The following is a 27,936-nucleotide window of genomic DNA, read 5'->3' on the forward strand; positions in this document are numbered from 1 at the left end:
GCAATGCAACGAAGAGACGAAGATGTATGGAGCATGTACCTGCAGGTAAAACGCTAAAATAGATAGACACCGTATAAGCGTTGAACATTTCTTACGCAATATGGAAATATCGCGTCAGTCCCTGTCACTCTGGTAAAAAACTAACTTCTTCCTACTGTTTTTTGTTGTCACGGCGTTGTCAGAATAATAAAACAGAGATCCAGAGTGAGATCCTTAGCGGAGACAATGGAATGTTTATTACGACGGTTACTTACTTGCCACAGTGAGCCACAGAATAGACTTTAACAACTGTGGTCACATGTCACATACTCCTGTACCAGGCGTTGCGGGAATGTCTTGTAAATGCGTCTCGATACGATGTTACCTGTTAACTTACCTGTAGTCGCGTGCATGTGTGTGTACATACTCTGACATACCTTTTTTCGAAATGACCTCTGCATTTACAAGGTCTCTGTATCTCCGCGCTCCGTGTTAGGTCGACCCCAAAATGAGAAAGGACTACTAGTGGAGAGCGGTCGCCGAGAGCAGGTAAGTACACATCATCTCAATATTTGCCCTCCTTCTTTTTGTAGTTTGTCGTGATTAAGTTATACCAGTAAATAAAAAATCTTTCCTTAAGAAGAAACAAATAAGGATTTCCTAATTCAGTCAGCAAATATATTGTTTTGCGACATATCAATGTGTTATCTGACAACCAGGTAAATGTGAATACGTAGGTCGATCAAGGTCGGTGATGCTCTCACCTGAATACGCGTCTCATACTTGAGCACTGTTTGATATGTCATTTTTCAAATATTCGGCTCTTGTACATACATTAAGTTTACTTTGCTCTTATTAACCCATTACCACGTTTTGTAACATGTGTCATGTGTTTTTACAGACACCATGTGAAAGTTTTTTTTATCATGATATTTCACAAAATCGTTTTAACTGAATTCACACATAACTGATAGCATACTGGAATTGGATTCGTCGGCAATTTTTCATGTTTGCATATATCTATAGGTTTTATGGAGGGAGAGTAATGGCGGTGGTTTGAGGAAGGGACGAGTGTAAAAAATGTGTTGTTTTAGTTTTCTTTCATAATCTTTCAAGTCAAATATGGGGAAATATTAACAGAGAGAGATATCAGGGTGTTTTTCCTCAAATATCAGACACAAATTCGTTCATCTATCATAAAATGGAAGCTGTTATTCACTGTCGATCGTAAATAAGCTAATGTAAATTATCAAGAGAGCCATATAATATGTCATAACTATTTTCACACTGTTAAGTTTTTCTAGTCATCGATTAGTCTGTCAAACTAAGAATTTTAAGCAAGCTAATAATAAACACCACTGAATAGTTTTTATAACTTACCGTTTTTATTAATTATATTATGTCACACCTACAGGTAAATTACGCATTCCTATTATTTATTTTAAAATTAAAATACACGTTCACTTTTTCTATTGTGGGAATTTTTTGACGCCAATATGGCGTACCATGTATAAAAATACAGATATCTGATATAAGTGCAAGTTAGAGCAAATAACGAATTCAAGTAAATATTGATTTAAACTTCTCTATATTTATTTCGTTTTTTGCTCTGTTGACACCAAATAAATAGAACTGCGTTGTGATAGATATCGAGCAATTTCAAAGGGCAACTGATAAAGAAAATGTACTACCATGTGGGTTAAAGTGTCAAGCAGGCAAGGATCCCCGTACCACTGCCAAAAACTGTGACTACGAATTGAAAAAATAGTATTTTCTGGAAGTAACGATACCTTTGATATCTCATTTTTGGAAAGATAATCATACCTTGAGAAAGTTTTATGGATGATAATAAGATAAAGTAAACAAAATATAATCAACCACAGTATTTTGAGTGAAACAATTCAAGCTGGGCTTTACCGGGATTTTAACCCTGAACTTCAGGTTGTTATACTATCGCTCTTACTGACTGAGCTATCCGGTTAATACATAGTCTTACCTGCTAACTTCTAGTTTAGGAACTTCCTTCATCAGTTCCTTATCAAGAAGTGAATGGAAACAAATCCTTTGAGTTCGAAATGTTTGATACCATATTGAATGACATTCTAAGACGCGAAACCATTTCATTGTGATATATGTCGTAACTAAATAGAGGAAGATCGTAGAAGCATAGTTACTGCCAAAATACATTCAACTTGTGACATCGACTCATGAAAAACCTACTTGCTGTGAAGCTTTCGTAAACTGCTGAATTAAAAGCATACCTTCGGTATAACACACTTGTTTTTTGCTCTTTTAAAATATGTTCTTGTTAACTGTCAAACTGTTGTATTCATTTTTTCATTTGCAATGTACCCAATTTTCGGGCAAGAGGTTTGCGGAAATGATTCAACATTGTGTAGATTTAAAGGATAGGACGTTTTACCCCTAGCTTTTAGAATTTTGTCGCCAAACCTCGTCTAACTTCGGTTTTGACCCATATTATACACCCACAGCTAAAATTCTTCATATCTGTATTTCATTTCAAATCAATTTTATTGTATTTAAAACACAATTGGATTAGGCACAGGCATTGCCTATTGAAGCTCTTTCCAGAAGAAAATTCACACATTTCATACATTCATATATACATATATATATATAGAGAGAGAGAATTATGGAGAAGATGTGGTATATGTTTAAATTAATAGGAGAATACTAGAACCATTTAATACATGTTCACAGAAAAAAATAACTAGAATATCATAGATTTCAACATTTCAATTACTATAGTTTATTTACTTCAATTAGTATTATAGCCTAGTGTTTGGTTAGAGGCACTTAAAAGACACTGTCACTATACACAGTGCCATCCTTCCCAATTACACCAGAGTGATTGTTATAAAATAGGAAATACAAACACATTGTAAGATATTTTTTTGTATAAATTAAGTTAAAATCTTCCAGATTTTTCAATATTGTCAACCCGAGAAAACCATTGTCACCCGAGGCGAATGGCTGTTGCCGTCAAACGTTCTTGTGACCATCACGGTGGGGAAACGAAGCGGTGAACGCACATTTTTCGCGCATGTGATATTTTTCACTGTCTCATTGCAATATCACCCGCGCCCCTTAAAACCAATGTATTTTCGGAGGGGGACAGAGATTTTTGTTTAAGTTTCTCCCAACCAATCAAATAGCTAGAAATTCACTTGAGGTGTAACAAAATGTTATATTCGACTTCCTGGAGCCACCGTATTAAAAAAATATTTGTACAGTTAGATGGTTGCAAAACGTGTGTGCTTACTTTAAGTAATTCCAGTTTTAACTGGCTTAATGAAGTGAGTTTTGGAAAAATACAGTCTTGCCTATTCCATAGAGACATCATTCTAGGAAAAAAGCTATTTGTATACAGGGTGGTTCTGCACAAGGGAACAATAAAAGTCTAAGGCGAGGATTAATATCATTATCAAAATATGGTAAAATACAATCATAAAGATGGTCAGGACAGTCATGATGCAGTATCTTGAAAAATAACAGACATTGATAATTATCACGTCTTATTTTTTGTTTATCTAGACCAACTTCCGTATATATTAAGTTATGACTTGTACCACCACTCAAACCTGATACAATTCTGAGACATTCTAATTGGACTGATTCCAATAAGTCACTTTCACCCTGGGTGCAATTATTCCACACAGCACAAGCATATTCTAGTGTTGGTCTTATAAGAGATTTATAAATATTTCAAGATATTTTCTATCTAGATTGTGTTTGAGCATTCGTATTATTTGTAGTTTTGTACAGTTTTTCATATATATCATTAACTTGATCTGACCATGATCCACGACTATTAAAAAACAAACCAAGATGTTTATGAATTTTGACATTTATAACAACACTATTTGAGAATACCAAATCTGGATGAGATGTCTCAAAATTATGTTTATTAGACATTAGTAATGATTCAGTTTCACTTGGAATAAATGTTATTCCCCATTTATAAGTCCAGAGAGAAATTCTCCTTAAATCCTCATTAAGAATATCTGCAGCATGTCTGCAATCACCATCTATTAAAACGTAAAGAGAAGTGTCATCAGCAAAGAGTTTGACATGGGAGTGGAGTTCATCTTCTAGGTCATTAATAAATATTTAAAATGAATAAGGCCTGAGAACCGAGCCTTGGGGTACACCAGCTTTTAATGTTTGTAAATTTGACTTGTAACCATCTCATACCTATATGATTGCCTTTATTAATGAAAGACTCTATTAGTCATCCCTTGGCGTTCATCCAAAATATGAGATGACACAACTTTTTCCTAAACCCTCATTGGTTAGATCATTATCACGTGGAGGTCGGTGAGTTGTAATATTGACTCGGAGTTACTATTTTAAGAAACAGCTGGTCAATATTGTCTTTATGACGTCGCTTCAATTGTAACATCACAATGTCTCTGTCAAAAGCAGTACTTTTCCCTTATACTTTTGATACGTTTTATTTAGTTAATGATAAAAGAACCCCAATTTTTTTTATCTTATATCACAATTAAGGACTATTATTCGGTGAATATGTGGTTAATTAGTTATAAAAAAGTAAGATTGGCCGCGACTTCGTTTCGGTTAATATAACTTTATCATGTTAATATAACCACATATTCACCTAATCATAAGTCCATAATTTATTAATAGTATATATAAGTAATCCAGTATTCGTATTTATCTTATAACGTTGTAAAGTATATAAAACTAAAATTATTCTTGGTAAAATGTCATTTTGATTTCCAAAGATTGATGATTTCGCTTGACTGATTAGATAACAATATAAATATAATCACCGTCATCCAATTCTGAATACCTCGGCGTTGGCATTCAGCTTTGTAAAGTATAGATGCTTATCAAGTTTCAACGAAATGATTATATTGGATTTTATTAATGTGCCGAAACCGTCGACCAATCAGTTTGAGTTTATTCTGATTTCGGTGGGAACATTTCCCTTTCTGTTCAAGACTGTCACTTTTCATGAAGCTTAACCAAGCCCACGCCATTCGTGACACGTTTACTCCATTATACCTGACCCCCAACTCTATAGGATTGTAATTTAGTAAACATATTTTAACTGTTAACTAATTCCAGTTTTCCGTTACGTCGATTGTATAGCGATAACCAGCTGATGAAACCATAATGCATTTGATCTAACATTACAAAAATCGTCAAAAGAATCGATTACAAAAATGGACTTTACCAACAAGACTTTAGACACGTTGTATGGTCACCATCAAGATCTCCTTTCTTTTTGTGATATGAAAATTGATGTTTTTAACTCACAAGTGTGCCTTGTTGTTTCGTTGTCACTTCCAAATGAGGACGTGACCATATTAACATTGCGGGTTTCGTATTTGAGGCAAGGCAGACGATGCGTATCCTTCCGGAACACCTGGTCTTAGACTCCTTTCACGTTTTCAAGGGCCTTTTGTAAATTTTTACTGTGTTCATGTTTGTCCTTTTATACCGATTCCGAGTTCGAATATCTACACACTTAAAAAGCTATTTCATTGGTTGTTCTCGATCCGCTTTTTATAGAAGTTTATTTTTGGTTTTCAGTACTAACGATGTCGCGTCTTCTGCACCTGTTGTTCAGTTCAGTCCTCATCTTACCGTGCGTCACATCCGATATGTTTGACAACTGTACGACGTCACTGAAAAACGTTCAGGATGGCGAAGAATCTGTGTAAGTGATCGAAAATATTCTTTTGATAATCTCTATGTAAGATTTTGGACGAAAACAATTATGATCTTTAGTGTATTTCTTTGTTAAATGATCACTGGGCTGAGTGTGGAATTTTCCAAGATATACATTGTCTGTACGGCAAAGAGTCTGAATAGTCTCTTGGATAGGACTAAATGCACGTAAAACACGCATTTGTGATGATCGCAATAAACTAGGGAATAGTCTCTTCAGAGGACGTTTAATTCAAAAGCAAGGGGAAAACATATTCAAAATACAATTACATCTATCAATGTAAAACCAGCAGCAACCGCTTTTCATATCATTATTTATAGAACAAATATGTCGACACTTACCTTCACACAGGCTGCAGCCTTCACTAGAAAAGTATGAAGCAGCCCTATTGATGCTGCTTGGGTTTGGAGGTCTATCCGTGATGCTTGCCCTCATACAATCCGCCCTTAGACGGCACGTGTACCACGACCAACACAACCTTGACACCGCATTTGATGCAGGGGGGAAGGTAACTTTCAGTCTCACCGCTGTTACCGTGACGTCACAGATGCTCTGGCCAGCAGATTTCCTGCAAAGTGCAACAATCGCCATTAAGGTACATGTATATTGATTTGAAACATGACCTAAATAAATATATTAATAAATAGATGACTTAACAGAGAAATAATAAATGACTAAACAAACAAAGGGTGCATAAAACTCGAAAAATCAACAGAGACGAGGGGGACACCAGCTGAGTCATGTAGGGACGAAAGGGTGTAAATTTAGCCCCCTCAGGATAGTATCGGGTCATACAGATGACTCAGCTTGTGTCCCCCTCGTCTCCGTTCATTTTTTGAGCTAAGTCATTTGAACGAACCGATACTGACTCGACATGAGATGGGGCTAGATCTACACCCTTCCAGTAACATATTCGACACAGTGTGTATACACTCTCTATCGATACGAAAAACGGCCCGGGTCGAGGAACATATTGAATATACAATTTCGTCATATCGTTGTACAGGTAAACAGTACAAATCGCTCACTCAGTCTTGGCTTGACAAAAGTACTAATGTTTACCGGGAAATATTCGTCTTTAACAGGTAAAAACCATATTCGCTCAGTGTAAATATCGCCCTTCACATGTTGTTACTATATAGGGTATGATGTGTACAGATATACTCGTTGTTATGATTAATTTGCGCTCAAGAGGGCGAAGAGTGAAAGTAAATATGCGGCGAAAATGTCCCGTTATACAGTACATACAAACTATTTCTCTTGTCCTGCACTGACATCGTCAAAATCAAAATTCATTCTCCTAAAGGTAATTGTTGGATTCATATTTGAAGACCAGCCTTGTCATGTGACCCTGTTTATGTAACGGTCAGAGGAATGGTTTGTTTGTTTGTTTGTTTGATTTTGTTTAACGTCCTATTAACAGCTAAGGTCATTTAAGGACGGCCTCCCCTGTGTGCAAGATGCATGCGTGTAGTGTTAGTGTGTGTATTTTGGGAGGCTGCGATATGTTCGTGTTTGTCTCCTTGTGATAGCGCGGAACTGATGCCGACTTTAGAGTGCTACCTCACTGAAACATACTGCCGAAGACACTCAGCAGGACGCAGGAATGGACCAGGGCAAGTCCAACAAAATTGTCACACGTTAGATGCTATTGCATAAACTTTTAGCCACACCTTAAATGAGTACCATAAAATATATCTGGTTGAAAATGTCATCAACCGATTCATTCTTTAGTTTCTGACAGCATTGCATTAACTTGTATGCCATGAAATACAAAATGAGAGACACATGGGTTATTTCCCATAGACCAGTTTCAATATTGGACTGCTTGCTGGCTTTCTCATTATTTTAATGTACACTGCACTCTCATATCATATAGTATCATATTAAATGTACACTGTTTAAATTCAACCAGAGATTTATTTTTGTGGTTTGAGGTTTCATTATTATATGTGTAAAACATGAGCATACTACTTCACGTGCGCGACGTTTTGTTACAGACAGGATTGGGCGGGTCGCTGTTCTTCTCCATCGGTATTGTCCTCGACATCCTCCTCTTCCCTTTGCTATCTATACACCTCAAGACCCGGGCCCCCGGGGCCAAAACCTTCCTTCAGGTAGGAATTGTTAGACATGGCCTTTGTTATATATGCACATGTTATTAACTCTTTTGTAATATGGAGTGGTATACAATACATGTATTGACTACACGTGTAGAAAGTATATTCATTTTCTATCCCCTTTGCGAAGCGCTGAGCATCGAGTGGGCAGGTTTGGAAGGTGGGCTATTCCTAGCGATATCAGAGTTTGAGGGTAGCACGCACCCTCCCTCCACCCCCCTCCAAAAAAATCAACAACATTAATACTAAAATAGCGTGAAAACCTGTAAGTTAAATGATCTTATTCACAAAACGTGTGGGTAAGCATTTGTAGTACTTTTGAAATGTTCATTTGTAAATGTATCGGTTTATGAAATGATGAAAATAATCTTTTTTATCACATAATCTAAAAGAAATGGATAAGAAGATAAGTAAATACTAAAGAAAATATGTTCGTTCACTTAAAGCCAAACCTTCGGGGTACGTGTAATCGTCGTTATCTGTTAGTGGATATATTATTTGACTTTCAATGTCCGACTCATTGTGTCCATAAGCAGCTGATTCCAGTTTTGTTCACTTGATTGAATGTGGTAGGGAAGAATGATGTGTCGTATGTGTCAGGTTGTGTCAGGTTAACCAACACCATCTCGCCCATCTCAAAGTCTTTTACCGGTCCCATTTTTGCTACGATATTCAATTTTGCGCTGGCTTTCTTGTGGCGTTTTCATTCATCTATTTGTTCGATCTGGTCACAGGGTCACGTTACAATCACACATATGCTATACTGATATGGGTCACAACACACATACACATACATGTATGTTTATGTGTGTTGTGACCCATATCAGTATAGTATATGTGTGATTGTAACGTGACCCTGTGATCTGGTCGTCTGTATATGAGCAAAAGTCCAAACAAACCAGTCAACATATTTTATACTAATATACTTTGTCGATCTTAGTGATCTCTATCCTATAACGCTGGTTTAAATAGTTGTAATTTCTCTTTGAATTTCCAGATCATATATGCTAGATTTGGAAAGCCTGCCCACATTTTCTTCTGTTTTGTGGCACTGTTGGCGAATCTCGTCACCATGACATCACTGGTGTTGGCGGGAAAAGCGTCTCTGCGCGTGCTGGTGAAGGACTCCTCGGACGAGTTCGTCATTTTGATCCTCGCTGTCCTCTTTGGTTCTTACTGTCTAATTGGTGGTATCGGAACCACCTTCTATATATCTTACTTTAACACGGCCTTGACCTTTGTCACCGTGCTGGTATTTGTTGTGAAGGTCAGTTATACAGACAAAGGTCCGACACAGGACTACGCCACGAATGAAGCCATGTATGAGGCAATGAGGTGTATTGATGGACCAGATGGTAACCAGGACAACTCACTAATGACTTTCAGGTCAAGGTCAGGCATTATTTATGGTTTTATGCTATTTCTGATGGCTACATCGTTAGGCTTTTGTGATCAGGCTAACTGGCAGAGTAGGATAGCGGCAAAGCCAGCGCAAGGCGTTCTCGGATTTTTCATAGCAGCCTACATTTGGTTCGCGATTCCAACAACTATTGCGATGACGTCAGCAATGACTTATATGTCATTGAGCTATCAGAACGGCACACATTTTCTTACTGCAAACGACATAGATTCCGGTAGGTACAAAGGGATCTCAAACTCATCTCTGTAAACAAATGATGAAACGAGATTCAGCGATGGGAGGGGGTGATTTTATTATTCCTTTCATTATAGGCTGTATGAAAGTATGTACAGTTAACACTGCTCTTTATAAATATTATGACACCTTTTCATTTAGCCCTCGGTTTCCTTTCAAACCAGGATTAAACCAGTTAGTTGTTCTCCAATGAAATACATTTGCTTGTGATCATTAAGCTTTACGAACACTTAGAATTTATTCAAATCTAACAATCAGTGGCGTAGCATGCAATAACAATTCATTTATTTAATCTCATATTATTTATTAATTTCTTTTTTATGATTAATACGGACCGTCCGTATCAATCATAAAAAAGTAAAGAATAAAAACAAATCTTCTTGAAAATTATGTCTGTATACATGGAAAAATCTCGAAATCAAAAACGAATTAGTGAAGTACGGAATATAATAATATTCATATTTAAAGTCGGGTTTTACTCGTTACTTATCAAACTAAAATGATTTTCTTGAGGGTTTTTCCGAGCTATGGGAAGGGGATCCCCCTCCAAATCCCCCCCCCCCCTCCCCCATCCTCTTGCACTACGGCACTCGGACGCTCGACCCCTTGTAAGCATACACTTCGAAAAATGATTTGCTACGCCACTGACAATAATAAGATATTCGAATTAATATAAACATTTATTTCGATATAATACTTAAACTTATCTGTGTGATATTGTCATATCATCAAGCCAATCGTTATTTGTAAAACGAAACCGATTACTTGACATTGTCATGAAAACGTTGTTCGTCATGTTGATCTAACTCTTATTAATAGATTTTGAAATTCTACAAAGGAAAATTAGGTCAAAGTTGGTTCCGTTCTAAAACTATTTGTCTATCAAAGCATCATGTTTCCAGGATACATAACCCCATTCGTGATGGAAACACTGATGGGATCACAAGGAGGATATTTACTCATCACCATGGTAACCATGGCACTCATGTCAACAGGGTCTGGGGAGGTCATGGCCGTCTCTTCTATCATCATATATGACATCTACCGTACTTACATCAACGCTTACAGGTAGAGTACTTTATATATACTTCAGTAATGTATCCTATCAAAGTAAATTAATTGATATATACTGGTAGTGTAATATATATGACATCTACCGTACCTACATCAACCCTTACAGGTAGAGTACTTAATATATACTTCAGTAATGTATCCTATCAAAGTAAATTAATTGATATATACTGGTAGTGTAATATATATGACATCTACCGTACCTACATCAACGCTTACAGGTAGAGTACTTAATACATAGTATCCCACAGCGGTAGAGTATTTACTATATATCAACCACCACAGGTACAGTACTTAATACATAGTATCCCACAGCGATAGAGTATTTACTATATATCAACCACCACAGGTAGAGTACTTAATACATAGTATCCCACAGCGGTAGAGTATTTACTATATATCAACCACCACAGGTAGAGTACTTAATACATAGAATCCCACAGTGGTAGAGTATTTACTATATATGAACCACCACAGGTAGAGTACTTAATACATAGAATCCCACAGTGGTAGAGTATTTACTATATATCACCCATAGGTACAGTACTTAGTGGTAGAGTATTTACTATATATCCACCACCACAGGTACAGTACTTAATACATAGTGTCCCACAGTGGTAGAGTATTTACTATATATCCACCACCACAGGTACAGTACTTAATTCAAAGTATCCCACAGTGGTAGAGTATTTACTATATATCCACCACCACAGGTACAGTACTTAATACATAGTATCCCACAGTGTTAGAGTATTTACTATATATCACACACCACAGGTACAGTACTTAATACATAGTGTCCCACAGTGGTAGAGTATTTACTATATATCCACCACAGGTACAGTACTTTATACATAGTATCCCACAGTGGTAGAGTATTTACTATATATCCACCACAGGTAGAGTACTTAATAATACTATCCCACAGTGGTAGAGTATTTACTATATATGAACCACCACAGGAAGAGTACTTAATACATAGTATCCCACAGTGGAAGAGTATTTACTATATATCCACCACATGTAGAGTACTTAATACATATTATCCGACAGTGGTAGAGTATTTACTATATATCCACCACAGGCACAGTACTTAATACATAGTATCCCACAGTGGTAGTGTATTTACTATATATGAACCACCACAGGTACAGTATTTAATACTTACTATTCCACACAGGTAGAGTATTTACTATATATGAACCACCACAGGTAGAGTACTTAATACATAGAATCCCACAGTGGTAGAGTATTTACTATATATCACCCACAGGTACAGTACTTAATACATAGTATCCCACAGTGGTAGAGTATTTACTATATATCACCCATAGGTACAGTACTTAATACATAGTATCCCACAGGGGTAGAGTATTTACTATATATGAACCACCACAGGTAGAGTACTCAATACATAGAATCCCACAGTGGTAGAGTATTTACTATATATGAACCACCACAGGTACAATACTTAATACATAGAATCCCACAGTGGTAGAGTATTTACTATATATCACCCATAGGTACAGTACTTAATACATAGTATCCCACAGTGGTAGAGTATTTGCTATATATCACCCACAGGTACAGTACTTAATACATCGTATCCCACAATGGTAGAGTATTTACTATATATCACCCACAGGTACAGTACTTAATACATAGTATCCCACAGTGGTAGAGTATTTACTATATATCAACCACCACAGGTAGAGTCCTTAATACATAGTATCCCACAGTGGTAGAGTATTTACTATATATCAACCACCACAGGAAGAGTCCTTAATACATAGTATCCCACAGTGGTAGGGTATTTACTATATATGAACCACCACAGGTACAGTACTTAATACATAGTATCCCACAATGGTAGAGTATTTACTATATATCACCCATAGGTACAGTACTTAATACATAGTATCCCACAGTGGTAGAGTATTTGCTATTTATCCACCACAGGTAGAGTACTTAATATATAGTATCCCACAGTGGTAGAGTATTTACTATATATCAACCACCACAGGTAGAGTACTTAATACATAGTATCCCACAATGGTAGAGGATTTACTATATATCACCCACAGGTAGAGTTCTTAATACATAGTATCCCACAGCGGTAGAGTATTTACTATATATCACCCACAGGTACAGTACTTAATACATCGTATCCCACAGTGGTAGAGTATTTACTATATATCACCCACAGGTAGAGTTCTTAATACATAGTATCCCACAGTGGTAGAGTATTTACAATATATCACTCACCACAGGTACAGTACTTAATACATACTATCCCATAGTGGTACAATATTTAATACATAGTATTTTATTAAATCAATAAGATGTATTGGGAATTGGGCAACAGGTAAAGCCTATACAAGCCCTTTCCAAGGAGGTACATCTCAAACAATAGCAATATAATGAACTTTGAATATTTACATAATGTACATGCTTTAGGAACATACGAATAAGAATTAGATCAGTGCCAATGATGATAGGAGACACCCGCCATCCATCCATCCATCCATCTGCATTTAATTTATTTGATACAAGGAGAGCTTCTGTTTTACTAGGATTAAATAATATACCCCATCTATGAGCCCAGATAGATATTCACATTTGACTCAATTTCTTTTTCTTTGTCATTTATATATAAAAGAAATAAATATGGCCCGATGATTGAGCCCTGTTGGACACCGGTTGTAAGTGTACGCCAAGAAGACTTGTACCCATCAATTATTACTCTTTGCTGTCTATCAGTTAAATAATTAGAAAGCCAATTAAGAAAACTGTCTTCAATACCATATTTTTTTCAATTTGTACACAAGTCCATCATGCCAGACCCTATCAAAGGCCTTACTAATATCACAAAACACAAGTCTGGCCTCTTTTCTTCTATCAAGTTGCTTAAGAATTGAATCATATATTGCTAATAGCTGGTTAACTGTAGAATCTTTGGGGGAGGAATCCAGATTGGTTCTTAGAAATTATATGATTTATTGATAGATAGTTAAACAAATATTTGAACATAATTCTTTCAAGCATTTTACTAAACAGAGTGATAGAAATAGGTCTGTAGTTTGATGGGTCACTTCTCTCACCTTTGCCCTTATATACAGCTGTGACATTGGCATTTTCCCAGACTTTAGGTAATTGACCGGATTCCACTGATTTATTAAAAAGGATATGTAGTGGCTTTACAAGAGATTCCGATAACCTTTGCTAAACTTAGGGTGAATTGCATCAGGATCTGCAGGCTCTTTTGGATTAATGAATTGAAGTAGATCATAAACATCTTGCTCAGTAAAATTGATATTAGATAGTTGATGAGGGAAAGGAGGAGGATTTGGAGGGATGTCTTCAATAGTTTTATCTGATGTAGAAATAGATGTGAAAAAATATTATTCCGCCTTATCTACAGGACGTACTTTCAATTCACCATTAATTTCCAAAAGATAATCAGTATCATTTTTTCTTTTTAGAGGTAAGAACAGATTTGGCAATTCTCCAACATTTACCTGGAGGGATATTTTTGTCAATAAGAGAATTTTGTAATTTGCTAAGATATTTTTGTTTCGCATCTCTAATCATTGAAATAACTGAATTACGTAATTGTCTGTATTTATCCCACGAGGTGGCAGTATTTATTTGCTAAGCCTTATAATGTTGCCAATTTCTCTGTCTCATTTTCAGCCGGACTTTATTTTTTATCCATATTTTATCATTAGGTATAATTGTCACTGTCCTGTGTGGTACAAATCTGTCAATACAAGTCATTAGCTTATTGGATACAATTTCATTTAAGATTTCAAAATCATCAATATTATTCAGCTCTTCATCCCAATCAATTGTTGATGAATAAGTATTAGCACTGGCAAAATCTGCATTATTAAAACATATCAAAGTTTTTTTATAAGCAATTTTCCATAGTGTCTTAAATAGTGGTACTAATAGCACAATGATCACTACATAATGGTGGCCCACAGTTACATTACATACACTATTACTGTCATTGGTCAATATAACATCAAGGGAAGTTGATGATGTTGAGGTTATTCTTGTAGGTTCATTTACAATATTATGTAATCCATACTTTATCATCAATCTTTCCAGGTAAGAGTTTGGGGTCAAATTCAGCATATTCTGGTTAATGTCACCAAGTAGGAAGACACTCATAATTAGAGTTTTTTTAAGAATTTCATCTAACTTATCCCAGTAGTTAACTAAGGAATTTGGAGCTCTATATACGCATCGTACAACTTTTGATTATTTCGCAACTTAATTTCTGTCCAGACGACCTCAACATCATCAGATTCCAGGTCTAATCTACGTTTAGCAATTACTATATATCACTCCACAAAGGTGAGTATTTAATACTTACTATTCCACACAGAATATATTCTATATCATTTCACAGTAATTAATACTTACTATTCCACACAGGTAGAGTATTTACTATATATCATTTCACAGTATTTAATACTTACTATTCCACACAGGTAGAGTATTTACTATATATCGCTCCACAAAGGTGAGTATTTAATACTTACTATTCCACACAGAATATATTCTATATCATTTCACAGTAAATAATACTTACTATTCCACACAGGTAGAGTATTTGCTATATATCATTTCACAGTATTTAATACTTACTATTCCACACAGGTAGAGAATTTACTATATATCACTCCACAAAGGTGAGTATTTAATACTTACTATCACACACAGGTAGAGTATTTACTATGTATCACTCCACAAAGGTGAGTATTTAATACTTACTATCCGACACAGGTAGAGTATTTACTATATGTCATTTCACAAAGGTGAGTATCTAATACTTACTATCCCACACAAGTAGAGTATTTATTATACATCACTCCAAAAAAGTGAGTATTTAATACTTACTATCCCACACAGGTAGAGTATTTATTATATATCACTCCACAAATGTGAGTATTTAATACTTACTATCCCACACAGGTAGAGTATTTATTATATATCCCTCCACAAAGTTGAGTATTTAATACTCACTATCCAACCAGGTAGAATATTTACTATATATCATATCACAAAGGTGAGTATCTAATACTTACTATCCAACCAGGTAGAATAGTTACTATATATCATTTCACAAAGGTGAGTATCTAATACTTACTATCCCACACAGGTAGAGTTTTTACTTTATATCACTCCACAAAGGTGAGTTTTTCATACTTATATCCGACACAGGTAGAGTATTTACTATATATCATTTCACAAAGGTGAGTATCTAATACTTACTATCCAACCAGGTAGAATATTTACTATATATCATTTCACAAAGGGGAGCATTTAATACTCACTATCCCACACAGGTAGAGACTTTATTATATTTCATTTCACAAAGGTGAGTTTCTAATACTTACTATCCCACACATGTAGAGTTTTTACTTTATATCGCTCCACAAAGGTGAGTTTTGCATACTTATATCCGACACAGGTAGAGTATTTACTATATACCATTTAAGTATTTAATACTTACTATCACACACAGGTAGAGTATTTACGATATATCATTTCACAAAGGTGAGCATTTAATACTCACTATCCCACACAGGTAGCGTACTGAATATATATCACTCCACAAAGATGAGAAGTTAATACTTACTATCCCATACAGGTAGAGTATTTATTATATATCACTACACAGTATTTAATACTTACTATTCCACACAGGTAGAGTATTTATTATATATCACTACACAGTATTTAATACTTACTATTCCACACAGGTGGAGTATTTACTATATATCACTCCACAAAGATGAGAAGTTAATACTTACTATACCACACAGGTAGAGTATTTACGATATATCATTTCACAAAGGTGAGCATTTAATACTCACTATCCCACACAGGTAGAGATTTTATTATATTTCATTTCACAAAGGTGAGTATCTAATACTTACTATCCCACACAGGTAGAGTATTTACTATATACCATTTAAGTATTTAATACTTACTATCCCACACAGGTAGAGTACTTAATATATATCACTCCACAAAGATGAGTAGTTAATACTTACTATCCCACACAGGAAGAGTATTTATTATATATCACTCCACAGTATTTAATACTTACTATTCCACACAGGTAGGGTATTTATCATATATCATTTCACAAAGGTGAGTATCTAATACTTACTTTCCCACACAGGTAGAGTATTTACTATAAATCACTCCACAAAGGTGAGTATTTAATGCTTACTTTCCCGCACAGGTAGAGTATTTACGATATATCATTTCACAAAGGTGAGTATCTAATACTTCCTTTCCCACACAGGTAGAGTATTTACTATAAATCACTCCTCAAAGGTGAGTATTTAATACTTACTATACCACACAGGTAGAGTATTTACTATATACCATTTAAGAATTTAATACTTACTATTCCACACAGGTAGAGTATTTACTATATATCACTCCACAAAGGTGAGTATTTAATGCTTACTTTCCCACACAGGTAGAGTATTTACGATATATCATTTTACAAAGGTGAGTATTTAATACTCACTATCCCACACAGGTAGAGTTTTTATTATATTTCATTTCACAAAGGTGAGTATCTAATACTTACTATCCCATACAGGTAGAGTATTTACTATATACCATTTAAGTATTTAATACTCACTATCCCACACAGGTAGAGTTTTTATTATATTTCATTTCACAAAGGTGAGTATCTAATACTTACTATCCCATACAGGTAGAGTATTTACTATATACCATTTAAGTATTTAATACTTACTATTCCACACAGGTAGAGTATTTACTATAAATCACTCCACAAAGGTGAGAATTGAATACTTACTATCCCACACAGGTAGAGTATTTACTATATATCACTCAACAAAGGTGAGTATTTAATACTTACTATCCCACACAGGTAGAGTACTTATTATATATCACTCCACAAAGGTGAGTAGTTAATACTTACTATTCCATACAGCTAGAGTACTTAATATACTTTCATATAAAAGTAAAGTACTTAATATATACTGGTAGTGTTATATATATGTATATATTATGAAAAGATATTTTTACACAACCAATAAAGGATGACTAGTACGGTATGTACACTGTCACCTTCATCACCAGTGAAGCGTATGCACAAAAAGGTGTAAAATATGTATGAATTGATGTCGATTCGGCTGCGCTGTTAACGTATGTACACTAGATGTACGCTGCACTGGTCATTTGTCTGATGACGGTGGCAGTGTACATACCGTACTAGTCATCGAAACGTCACATAGAAACTCATACTGGTTGTGTTAAAAGAACTTTTCATAATCCATACTTACCAACCTGAAGAAAATGTTTAATAATATATATATAATCTACCGAGCCTACATGAACACGCACATGTAGAGTTATTAATCTACTCCATCCCATGCAGCTAGACTACGAGTAAATAGTCTACCATCTCACCACGCAACTTATTTAAATCATCCTCGTCTCGATTGTTTTGCATCTTACGACAATGAATGCCATTATGACTTTCCTCTTTTTTTCCTGACAGGAAATCTTGCTCGCCTACAAGTTGTTTATTGTGTGGTAACGAGAAGGTCTTTGATACGGTAACACCGGAAACGGAAATGTGTGCGTGCAAACCGGTGGAGAACTGTCGTGACTGTAAAGACGATATAAAACTACGCATGACCGGAAGTAGAAACTACGGCGTCCGATATGGGTGTACGAAGCACGGACTATATCGTCACTACGAGGACTTGTTGATTCACAATAAGAGCTGGTGTATTGTCTGGGTCACCATTGCTGTGGTCCCTTATGGTCTTGTGATCATGGCTTCCGGTGTGAACTTGAACTGGGCCATATTCACATTACAGGCACTCATCAGTCCGTTCTTGATACCCATCCTGCTCACAATTGCCTGGCCGAAGAGTACAGCTGCTGGTGTAATTGCAGGTGGGTTGTAAATTGTGCTTCAAACTTTATTTGGTCTCAGAATATTTAGTGTTTATGTAATATATTGGTTATCCTTTTTGATATGAATATAATGTTTTAAGAACTCACTAATTTAGCAACGGTTACAATATATGAAAATGAAGAGAAATTCTATACTGACTTATAAATATAGTTTAACATACTACTTCTTAGTACTTGTGTACTTTGTATGTTACAAGGGAGTACCAGTGGGCTCGCAGCGGCTATCACAGGAATCCTAGTGGTGGGAGAAACAGCCCATGAGGGTGGTTTGAGGAATTTTATGGTGAATACCTCCACCGAATACAGCCTCCTTGGCGGTATTGGTTCAGGTGTCATCATCAGCTCGGTGGTTACCATAGTAACGTCTTTATGTACCAACAAAATCAAGTGTGCAGAGGACGCGAAGAAGGAATGGGAGAAGACTCTCTCGATTGACAATCCTCTGAACCCTTGGAGAAACCTTTATAAAGAAGAACTTTCAAAGATTGCTCACGATACAAAAATAACAGGAAGCAACATGGCGACCATATTTCGGCCTGCAAAGTTGATAGCTTACGTAGGGGGTGGAATTAGTGTGTTGTTTTTCCTAGTAGTATTTCCGGCGGTAATGTTGAGCTATGATGTGCTGACGTTCAGTCAGTTTTCAGGCTGGCTCACTGCCTGCCAGGTGTGGTGTATGGTCGGGGCAGCGTTTGCGATCATAGCGCCACCTGCTGAAGAGATTATCCAAGTTTGGCGTCAACACAGAAAAAACAATACAGAAAAAGGCAAAGCTGCCCACGAAAACAATACGTATGACGAACATTTGTGACTTCCTGGCGTCATTTCATTACAGTGTGGTTGATTCACATGTTTTTTGCTTATCCATATGTACATTACTTACCTATTTTATCTAACTATATACCCAAAATGGTATGTAATACCAATATATAATGTATATCTTTTCCCCCCATCTACAAATTACTTACATTTTTAAATTGGACCTTCTTTATTTCCAACATGTAATTTTCCTACATTTTTTTTTAAATGTCCCTCCTAATTACCATAATTTCTAAATTTACAATTTATATTTATATATATACATTTACATTTCACACATATATAACCCCCATATTTGACTTTACATCTTATCTTTATTACTTAACTATTTAGATAATAAGTCTTTTATGATGTAGGAAGAAAATCTAAAATAAAATATATATTTTATACTTAATTTTTAAATATGCGCGGAATTCAGAATGATCTCGTCGAAGAGGTTTACAAGCACGTTGTTGTCTTGTAGAAACACTTGTCACGCCCTTAACGACGTACCTACTTCACAGTGAATAGGCTGTCGTCACGTGCAACTAATGGCAGAAGTTAGGAATGTGCCCATGGATATTTATTTGAACCATGGATGTGTCATTCCGCCAAAGTGTCTCACTCACTTCCGGCATCACACTTTAATGTATACGCATGATCTAAACGAATGTTATCAAATTTGATTGATTGAAATTTTGTTACTCATACAATAAATAATAATCATCTGACTTACTTAGACTCAACAATGTGCTTGGTAATAGTTATAAACATAACAGAATGTGCGCGGAATTCAGAATGATTGAAATGAACTCCTTTTTTGCAGAGGTCATTAATTCAGTCATTTGCCAACACATTTTGTAAATCAATTAACTCGGCTTACTTTGTTAAATCAATCGTAACAACAACATGAAATCAAACTTTCAAATTTAATGTGATAAGCTTCCTTAAAGAAATCGATAAAAGTATAAAAGGAAAATCCGATAATAGTCGTTATCAACGCGGATATCCCTACTTGTAGAAACAATAGCTTACACATGAACATGTGTATCTGAGTAACATATGATCAGGGTCAAACGATCAATGTAATTGAAAAAGTATATTTAAAGAAAAAAATGAAAAAACATTCATACAAAAAAAATAACTTACACCAAGATAAAAAAAAAGGTGCAAGGAGTATGATACGTTGTCTAGTCTAAGATGTAACATGTACAGTGTTGTCTGGTATGATTTGTGACGTGCACGGTGTTGTCGCGCATCATTTTAATGTCTATAACATTGCTCAGGTTGTCTTGTCTAATGAGTTATGTGTACGTTGATGTCTGGTATAATTTGTGACGTGTACGGTGTTGTCTCGTATAATTTTAATGTGTATAACATTGGCACGGGTTGTGTGGTCTAACATGGTCGGTGACAAGTGTTATCTGGTATAATTTGTGACGTGAACGGTGTTGTATCGTATAATTTTAATGTGTATAACATTGGCACGGGTTGTGTGGTCTAACATGGTCGGTGTACAGTGTTGTCAGGTATAATTTGTGACGTGTACGGTGTTGTCTCGTATAATTTTAATGTGTATGACGTTGACACGTCTTGTGTGGTCTAACAGGGTTGGTGTACATTGTTGTCTGGTATAATCTGTGACGTGTACGGTGTTGTCTCGTATAATTTTAATGTGTAAGACGTTGACACGTGTTGTGTGGTCTAACATGGTCGGTGTACAGTGTTGTCTGGTATAATTTGTGACGTGTACGGTGTTGGCTCGTATAATTTTCATGTGTATAACATTGGCACAGGTTGTGTGGTCTAACATGGTCGGTGACAAGTGTTATCTGGTATAACTTGTGACGTGTACGGTGTTGTCTCGTATTTATTTTATGTATACGATGTTGTTGTCACGTAAGGTATTATTTTTATCTGTATGACATTGACAAGTGTTGTCCCGTCTTAGGTGTTTACTTGTACGTACTTATTACTTCGTGGTGAATAGACTGTCGTCACACGCAACAATGACGGAAGTTAGGGATGTGCCCATGGATATTGATGTGAACCATGGATGTGTCATTCCGCCAAAGTGTCTCACTCACTTCCGGCATCACACTTTAATGTATACGCATGATCTAAACGAATGTTATCAGATTTTATTGATTGAAATTTTGTTACTCATATAATAAATAATAGTCATCTGACTTACTTATAGTCAACAATGTGCTTGGTAATAGTTATAAATAAAACAGAATAAGTACAACCGAAGCGTTACACACATGTTTCATTTTATAATATCAAATCCTTAGTCATGTCTTAAAAACCGTCACATGGGACATGGGTAGATTTTAGAGATTACTTTTTATAAATTTTATTTGAACACTGTAAAATATTTCGTAACCAGTTTATTTCAAACAAATATGAAAATGCCATCTTTCAAACAAATCAATACAGAAATAAGTTAACCTTTAATAAATGTTAGTGCAATTACCTTTAAACTGGCCATACAGTTATCCGCGGGTAAACCATTTCAGATATATACCATATAATTAAGAACATTCCTGAAATCCTGAATTTTGAGGCAAACTCCAACACCTACTTTCTGTTCCAGTAATCGCAGAACATGACAATGACATAGATCAGTTTTGCTATAGTATCATCGCCGTTGTCAGATACACACAATATTATTATCAAAGATAATTTGGTTGGTTTGATTAACAGGGTTCAGCGTCATATTAACAGCTAATGTCATTCAGGGACGTGCCTATGTGTGTGTAATGTATGAGAGTGTACTGGATGGAGTATGTTGATGTATTAAAAATATAGAATATAAATACCAAAAACGGAAAATCAAGAAAATCACCCGTGGCCATGCTGGCAAATTAAAACTATAAATAACGCGCCCTAAACGACTAAATTATTTTTCACTTGAACCCCTACCACATGGTTCCTACTCGACCCACGGATACGCGATCGTGCAGAAAAAGAAGATCCTATGTGTAAAATACGCAAGTGTTGCTTTAGACTTCGAATACGATTTCTGCACAGCGACCCAATCTTACGTTGTCACTGTTGCCTCCAAATTGAAAAGGGTTCATTTTCACCCCATTTGTAGTACAGGTGTATATGGAAAGAATCAAGACAATTAAGGACACGTGAGTAATTTAATTACTTTATTAAAATGTTCTCACATCATGGATTCGCTATATACATATACATATAAATCTGAGACTATTATTTTGTTAATCAACTTACCCATAATATGATGATAGCATTTTACAGTTGATACTACTAGCCTACCATCACATCTAAATCTCACAAACAAATGATGCTAGCATTAAATAAACGTTATCTTTTATCAATTATGAAACCAGTTTTATCAGCTTTTATTGATCACTCTTGTTAGCCAAGCCGAGAACTCATGGGTGGTCCTTGTGTGGAAGTAAACCGAAGTTCCGGGTAAAAATCACTCGTCAAGTCTTTTCAGGGAATTAGGACGTGGCCGTTTAGAGGGAAGGGTGTTTGCGCTATCTTTTACACCAACCAAATACCCCAAAAGGTACATTGAATAACTTACAATGCACTGTTTTCATCACAAACAACTGGTTCTAGTAACTTACCGTGCACTTTTAATCTACAAAAACAACTGATGCCAATACGTTGCTATGCAATCCTCTGAATCTCACAAACTCACGCCAGAAAATGACCCTGCTTTCTAACTTGCCATGCTCGCTATATCCCAAAATTGATACCAATTCATTACCATGCCCTAAATCTCAGAAACTGACAAATAAAAAAATACCAAGCTTTCCAAATCTCACAAACATATTATAGTACCACACCATCTATTTATGATCTTGAAATCTGCGAATCTAATGATTTATCATTCACTCTATTCCTCACAGACAGCATACACTGGTAAATTACCATGTCATCTAGATATCTCACAGTGAATTCACTGAATCAATAACTATGCATTTGACTTAAATCTTTGAAAAAATCTTAAACTTACAATGTCATGTAGAAATAACAAATAAATGATTCAGGTAACTTAACATTTATCGCAAGCTAATGATATTAGTTACTTGCTTTGCCATTTAGATGTCACGAACAATAAAAAAATAATAAATAAAATGAAACAACAAAATGATCTATATAAGATTCCTGACGAATATATTTCACAGCCTGTTGTCCATTCATTCAGAGTTCTTACTAAAATTTATCGAATTTGCCGAATAAAAAAAATTAACAATCTAGAACTTTATTTTCAACATGACGTTTGTTCTAACATCGTTTGACTGCTAAGACAGAAAAATATAGCTAATTGCAAAAAAACGAGTTTTGTTTGCTTTGTCTTTTTTTAATTGAAGGTTATTGAAAATGAATATAATTTTTACTTTCATGTTCAACACACGAAGAATTAAGTAGTAAAGTCACATAGCAATTCCCCTGGTATATTATAAACAATTTATGTCGATCCGTTTCAGGAGCTTTCAGAATAAAAAATATACAAACATGCTTATTATACTACATTAGTGATAATAACGGTCATTATGAAATATCTATGAACAAATGTATTATGAAACTGAAATTTCAATGTTGAACTAAATCCTAATGAGATTAATGCTGATGGCCAATTAAATGACATTAACTGGATTTGATCGTCAATAAGAAAGAGCTGTTTCGACTTCATTTAAGGTTAGGTTGTCATATTTTTGACATGCAACATACATTGGCTTACCTAGCGCACCAAGTTAAATATGTAGGTAAGCCAATGTATGTCACACACCAATGCATGTCAAAAATATGACAACCAATACTTATATTTACATTTTATGTTAATCAACTTACAGTTCACGCAGAACTAAAGACATAATATTAGTCTGAACATGTTTCAGCGTCAGTGTAAATCCATACAGAGAACAGCCACCAGTTGACAGTGAAGCAGTGCAATCTGCAACGTTACAGTTATGACGTCATAATCATAGCGACGTCACAATAGCCCAATGTATGTTATACGGAAATAACATACATTGGGCCCGGTAGAAACATCTAGGCTCTGTACACTGGAAATATTAATATATACGTATGGTAATGTTCTAAAATAACCCTGGCAAACAATATTCAACATTATCAACTGAGTAGCACAAAAAAACTACCTTACTATAGAACTTGTGTCTTTCACGTCCAGTAAACAATGGAAAACACAAGAAGTGCTATATATGCTGTTATTAAATTGGTTAACAATATATCCGCCTCTCCATTCTGTTGTAGCGACAGATCACATAGAGTTATTCGCCCCTGTCTTCTACAATTACATGATTCATGTCTGGGTACATATATTTTCTGCAGCCAAACACACTGGTCTATCTACGCCATGTGCACAAATGTCTAGATACCATTGTACAGGGTAGTGTCATTTGAAGTTAACTCTATGACGTTGCCACTTGAAGCCGTTTCGTCTCTCGTATGTGCAGGCTTGGCTTTGGTGGGAGCCGGTTTCCTTAACACCTTGTAGTATGCTTCTCTTAATATTTTTATAAGAATCTTTCGAAATCTCATTCCCACCACACCATAAATGACGAAATTAATTGATGAGTTGAAAACAACAACGGTATTGAATATACAGATAAGATAAAAGAAGCTAGAACTATATATGTTATATACGTACACCGCCACAAGGTATGGACCGTTAAGGTTTGACAACACTGAAAACAAAACAATCAGCAACAGTACAACGGTCACATTCGCCTCTTTTCTCTGAAGAGTTCCGGAAGATTGAGTCGTACTCTTCATCTGTACGCGTTTCTTGCGTATTGCACAGAGTTTACAGATGATGGGAATACTAAGTGATATCAGAAGCAGAGTTGGAAAAATGTTGTACATCAACATATTAAACCAGAATGGCCCCTTGGAGTAATAAAACGATTTTCCCACCTCAGTAAAGTGATTTATGTAACACAGGCCACCGTAACATGGGTACCTCACCGGCTTAAACTCGATCAGTTGCTGGATGCTGAACACAAAGAAGAATCCGGTAATGATTGCGAGGATGATGGTGACTCTTTTCTTAGTGCACAGAACATTTGCTTTGTAATAAACACAGACGAAGATGAACCTCTCCGCACAGAGCGTTACAGTGATCCAGATGTTGACACCTCGGAAGAAGTAAATGAGGTAGAGGAGGACGATGTAAATACACGGATACACTACGTCCAGGTAATAGGACCTACCTTCCGGAATCTGGAAAAGGTAATATTCGGACACTGCATTTAGTGACCACACCACGCTGACCACCATGTCCGTGACGGCGAGGGCTCGGAACAGCAGGATGGTTGTGGTGCACTTCATCTTCTTGTGCCACAATACAGCAATTGTCAGCGAGTTCCCAATGATGCCGAGTATTAGCAACATCGGTATAATAACCGGAAACGTGGCATGAACCAAGGCAGGCCACTCTAACTTGGACAGGTAATCACGGCGAATGAGGAAGGTGCTGTCGTTCGTTGTAGAGTTGGGTGGTACAAAGTCCGGGCGGGAGGCACTAATTGGAATATTCATACTCGTGAAGACGGATAAAGCCTACAATGAAAGTAACAAATTGTACATAGTTCACGAATAGGTCAGACATGAATATAAATAATAACTAATCGAATGAAAGGATAGTCTAACTGATTTTAAGTTCGACGTGTTTATTAGATACTAAGCGCTAGTTTTGACACTAGACAAATCTGTGTATCAGATTACACTTTCATAGTCGTATAAAGCTAAATATTAACATACAAGAAAGTATATATAACTGCATTCAGTCAGCTGAATATTAATATAATAATGCTATTTGATATCGTAAGAGGTATGAAAAATACACGAAAAAAACTTACTGGCAATCCTGATACTTTCGCTGAGGAGTAAAATTCTGTCGTACGCTTTAATATATCATTGCGGAGATGTGTGTTGGACGTGTATCGTTTGAATCTGTCCTGTTATAATTGTCCGGGATATTGATCAAGTATCCTCTTATACCGAGCTGTGCATGTCGTCATTGGCACGTGACGACCGTTTGACCTCTGTCTGAGGTGTTTATTGATGCTTTACCTTCCGGTTTTCATGGTAAACATGACCTTATACGTTACACTTTAAACTAGACCAAATGAACTTATACTAGATCGAACTAGTGGTTTATTTTTATATTCATTTCATGATATAACACCTACACGTTTGTTTATCCTCATCAATCACACCCTATAGATGAGACTGATTTAATTTCCGCCTTCGTCGTAACATTTGTATCATATTTTATCACATATCTGTTGCATCTTGTTATAGTAATACAAGCAATTTTCAGACCATGAAATACAACGTTCTGTGTTGCACATGTGCAATTCGGAATGTTGTATTTACCTACCTATTTGCCGGAACTACTTTTTATGGGAATCCCCTTGTCATGGCGAACTAAAAAGTTCCCGGTATTTGCAAAATATATCAAAGTTTATAAAATCTTTGTATCGATCTCTACCAAATACGAAGGTATGTGATAAAAACAAGACCACACACTTTTATTTTTATTAACGAATCAGAAAGCACTCATTTATTGCGCGGACGTATATATTCACTCGTGCGCTCCGCGCACTATCCGCGCACTCGTGAATATATTCGTCCGCGCAATAAATGAGTGCTTTCTGATTCGTTAGAAAAACACAATAGTGTGGTCTTGCATATTTACCAAGAAATCATTGTATCATATACTACTCTGCTGCAATAGTTTGCACAGTAATTTGTTAACTCATTCAAAAACAATGAAAAATGTCTTAACTGACATATAAAAACGCTGAATCTTGTTCAGGAATAAGCCAATGTGTCGGTATTATCAGGGTTAATGTTTCCAGTAACACCAAGCTAAAATATAGTAGTTCCATTGGAACGATCAAGAAATATTTAAGTTCTTTTTGAACAAGAACTACATGTTGAAAAAAAAAGTTCTTCATTGGTATACTTCTCACCGTTTAAAAATTGTATTTTGGAACCCTAAACCTTAAAACGGAAAACTACAGTAGCAAAATAACAAGATAAGTTTTAAAGTCATGTTTTGGTATAGACCAAACATACATGTTTTTCTATGGAACAGAATATTCTCTTGTCTAATTTCAACATTATATAATCTTATGTAACTAATCAAATGTTTATTATTCATGTATTTTTGCACATTTTATGCACGTGCCGTATAATAACTGATCAGAGTTTTTGTATATTTTGAGTGAAACGCCCCGGAATCCGACGCGTATGAATTGCGATTATTTCACCTCTGCAACAACATATTGGAGCCATAAAAACACTCTTTAAAAACACATTTTCAATTGTCTATGCCTCAGCTTATTCAGTCTTTAAAACGGCATATCATCATTCCTAACTTCACATTATAATGCTAGTATTCGTCACTATTATTAAGAGAATGAATTGTTCTTTTTGTTTAAACATATTTTATTGCCAAAAAATGCAAGAGGATTGGGCACAAGTTACATGAACATTATTAACGCCCTTTCCTTATAAGATAAATAATTGTATATACACATCATAAGAATTTATCTATTATTGAGAGAGAGAGAGAGAGAGAGAGAGAGAGAGAG

The 27,936-nt window shown here is 35.6% G+C and overlaps 2 protein-coding genes across 2 annotated transcripts; one reads left to right on the top strand and one right to left on the bottom strand.

Moving 5' to 3' along the window:
* The first annotated feature begins 239 nt into the window (after nt 1–239).
* On the top strand, nt 240–24,088 carry LOC110459236. The gene is made up of 8 exons (XM_021511399.1): nt 240–528; nt 5,560–5,686; nt 6,050–6,293; nt 7,699–7,815; nt 8,816–9,452; nt 10,375–10,540; nt 18,105–18,508; nt 18,727–24,088. The coding sequence occupies exons 2-8, from the start codon at nt 5,568–5,570 to the stop codon at nt 19,338–19,340; spliced, it is 2,301 nt and encodes a 766-aa protein (XP_021367074.1). The 5' UTR covers nt 240–528; nt 5,560–5,567; the 3' UTR covers nt 19,341–24,088.
* A 50-nt stretch (nt 24,089–24,138) lies between these two features.
* LOC110459237 (FMRFamide receptor-like) lies at nt 24,139–26,620 on the bottom strand. The gene is made up of 2 exons (XM_021511400.1): nt 26,194–26,620; nt 24,139–25,894 (listed from the first exon to the last, which is right to left on the bottom strand). The coding sequence occupies exon 2, from the start codon at nt 25,871–25,873 to the stop codon at nt 24,704–24,706; it is 1,170 nt and encodes a 389-aa protein (XP_021367075.1). The 5' UTR covers nt 25,874–25,894; nt 26,194–26,620; the 3' UTR covers nt 24,139–24,703.
* Nucleotides 26,621–27,936: the final 1,316 nt, after the last annotated feature.

The sequence above is a fragment of the Mizuhopecten yessoensis genome, unplaced genomic scaffold (assembly GCF_002113885.1).
Source record: "Mizuhopecten yessoensis strain PY_sf001 unplaced genomic scaffold, ASM211388v2 scaffold9987, whole genome shotgun sequence".
Taxonomy (NCBI): domain Eukaryota; kingdom Metazoa; phylum Mollusca; class Bivalvia; order Pectinida; family Pectinidae; genus Mizuhopecten; species Mizuhopecten yessoensis.

What these genes read in the sequence shown, in the direction of transcription:
- LOC110459236 (XM_021511399.1), top strand. Translation starts at nt 5,568, where the DNA reads ATGTCGCGTCTTCTGCACCTGTTGTTCAGTTCAGTCCTCATCTTACCG. An exon ending in ACTTACATCAACGCTTACAG is followed by an intron (nt 10,541 to 18,104) that starts GTAGAGTACTTT and finishes TTTTCCTGACAG; the next exon opens with GAAATCTTGCTCGCCTACAA. An exon ending in AGCTGCTGGTGTAATTGCAG is followed by an intron (nt 18,509 to 18,726) that starts GTGGGTTGTAAA and finishes GTATGTTACAAG; the next exon opens with GGAGTACCAGTGGGCTCGCA.
- LOC110459237 (XM_021511400.1), bottom strand. Translation starts at nt 25,873, where the DNA reads ATGAATATTCCAATTAGTGCCTCCCGCCCGGACTTTGTACCACCCAAC.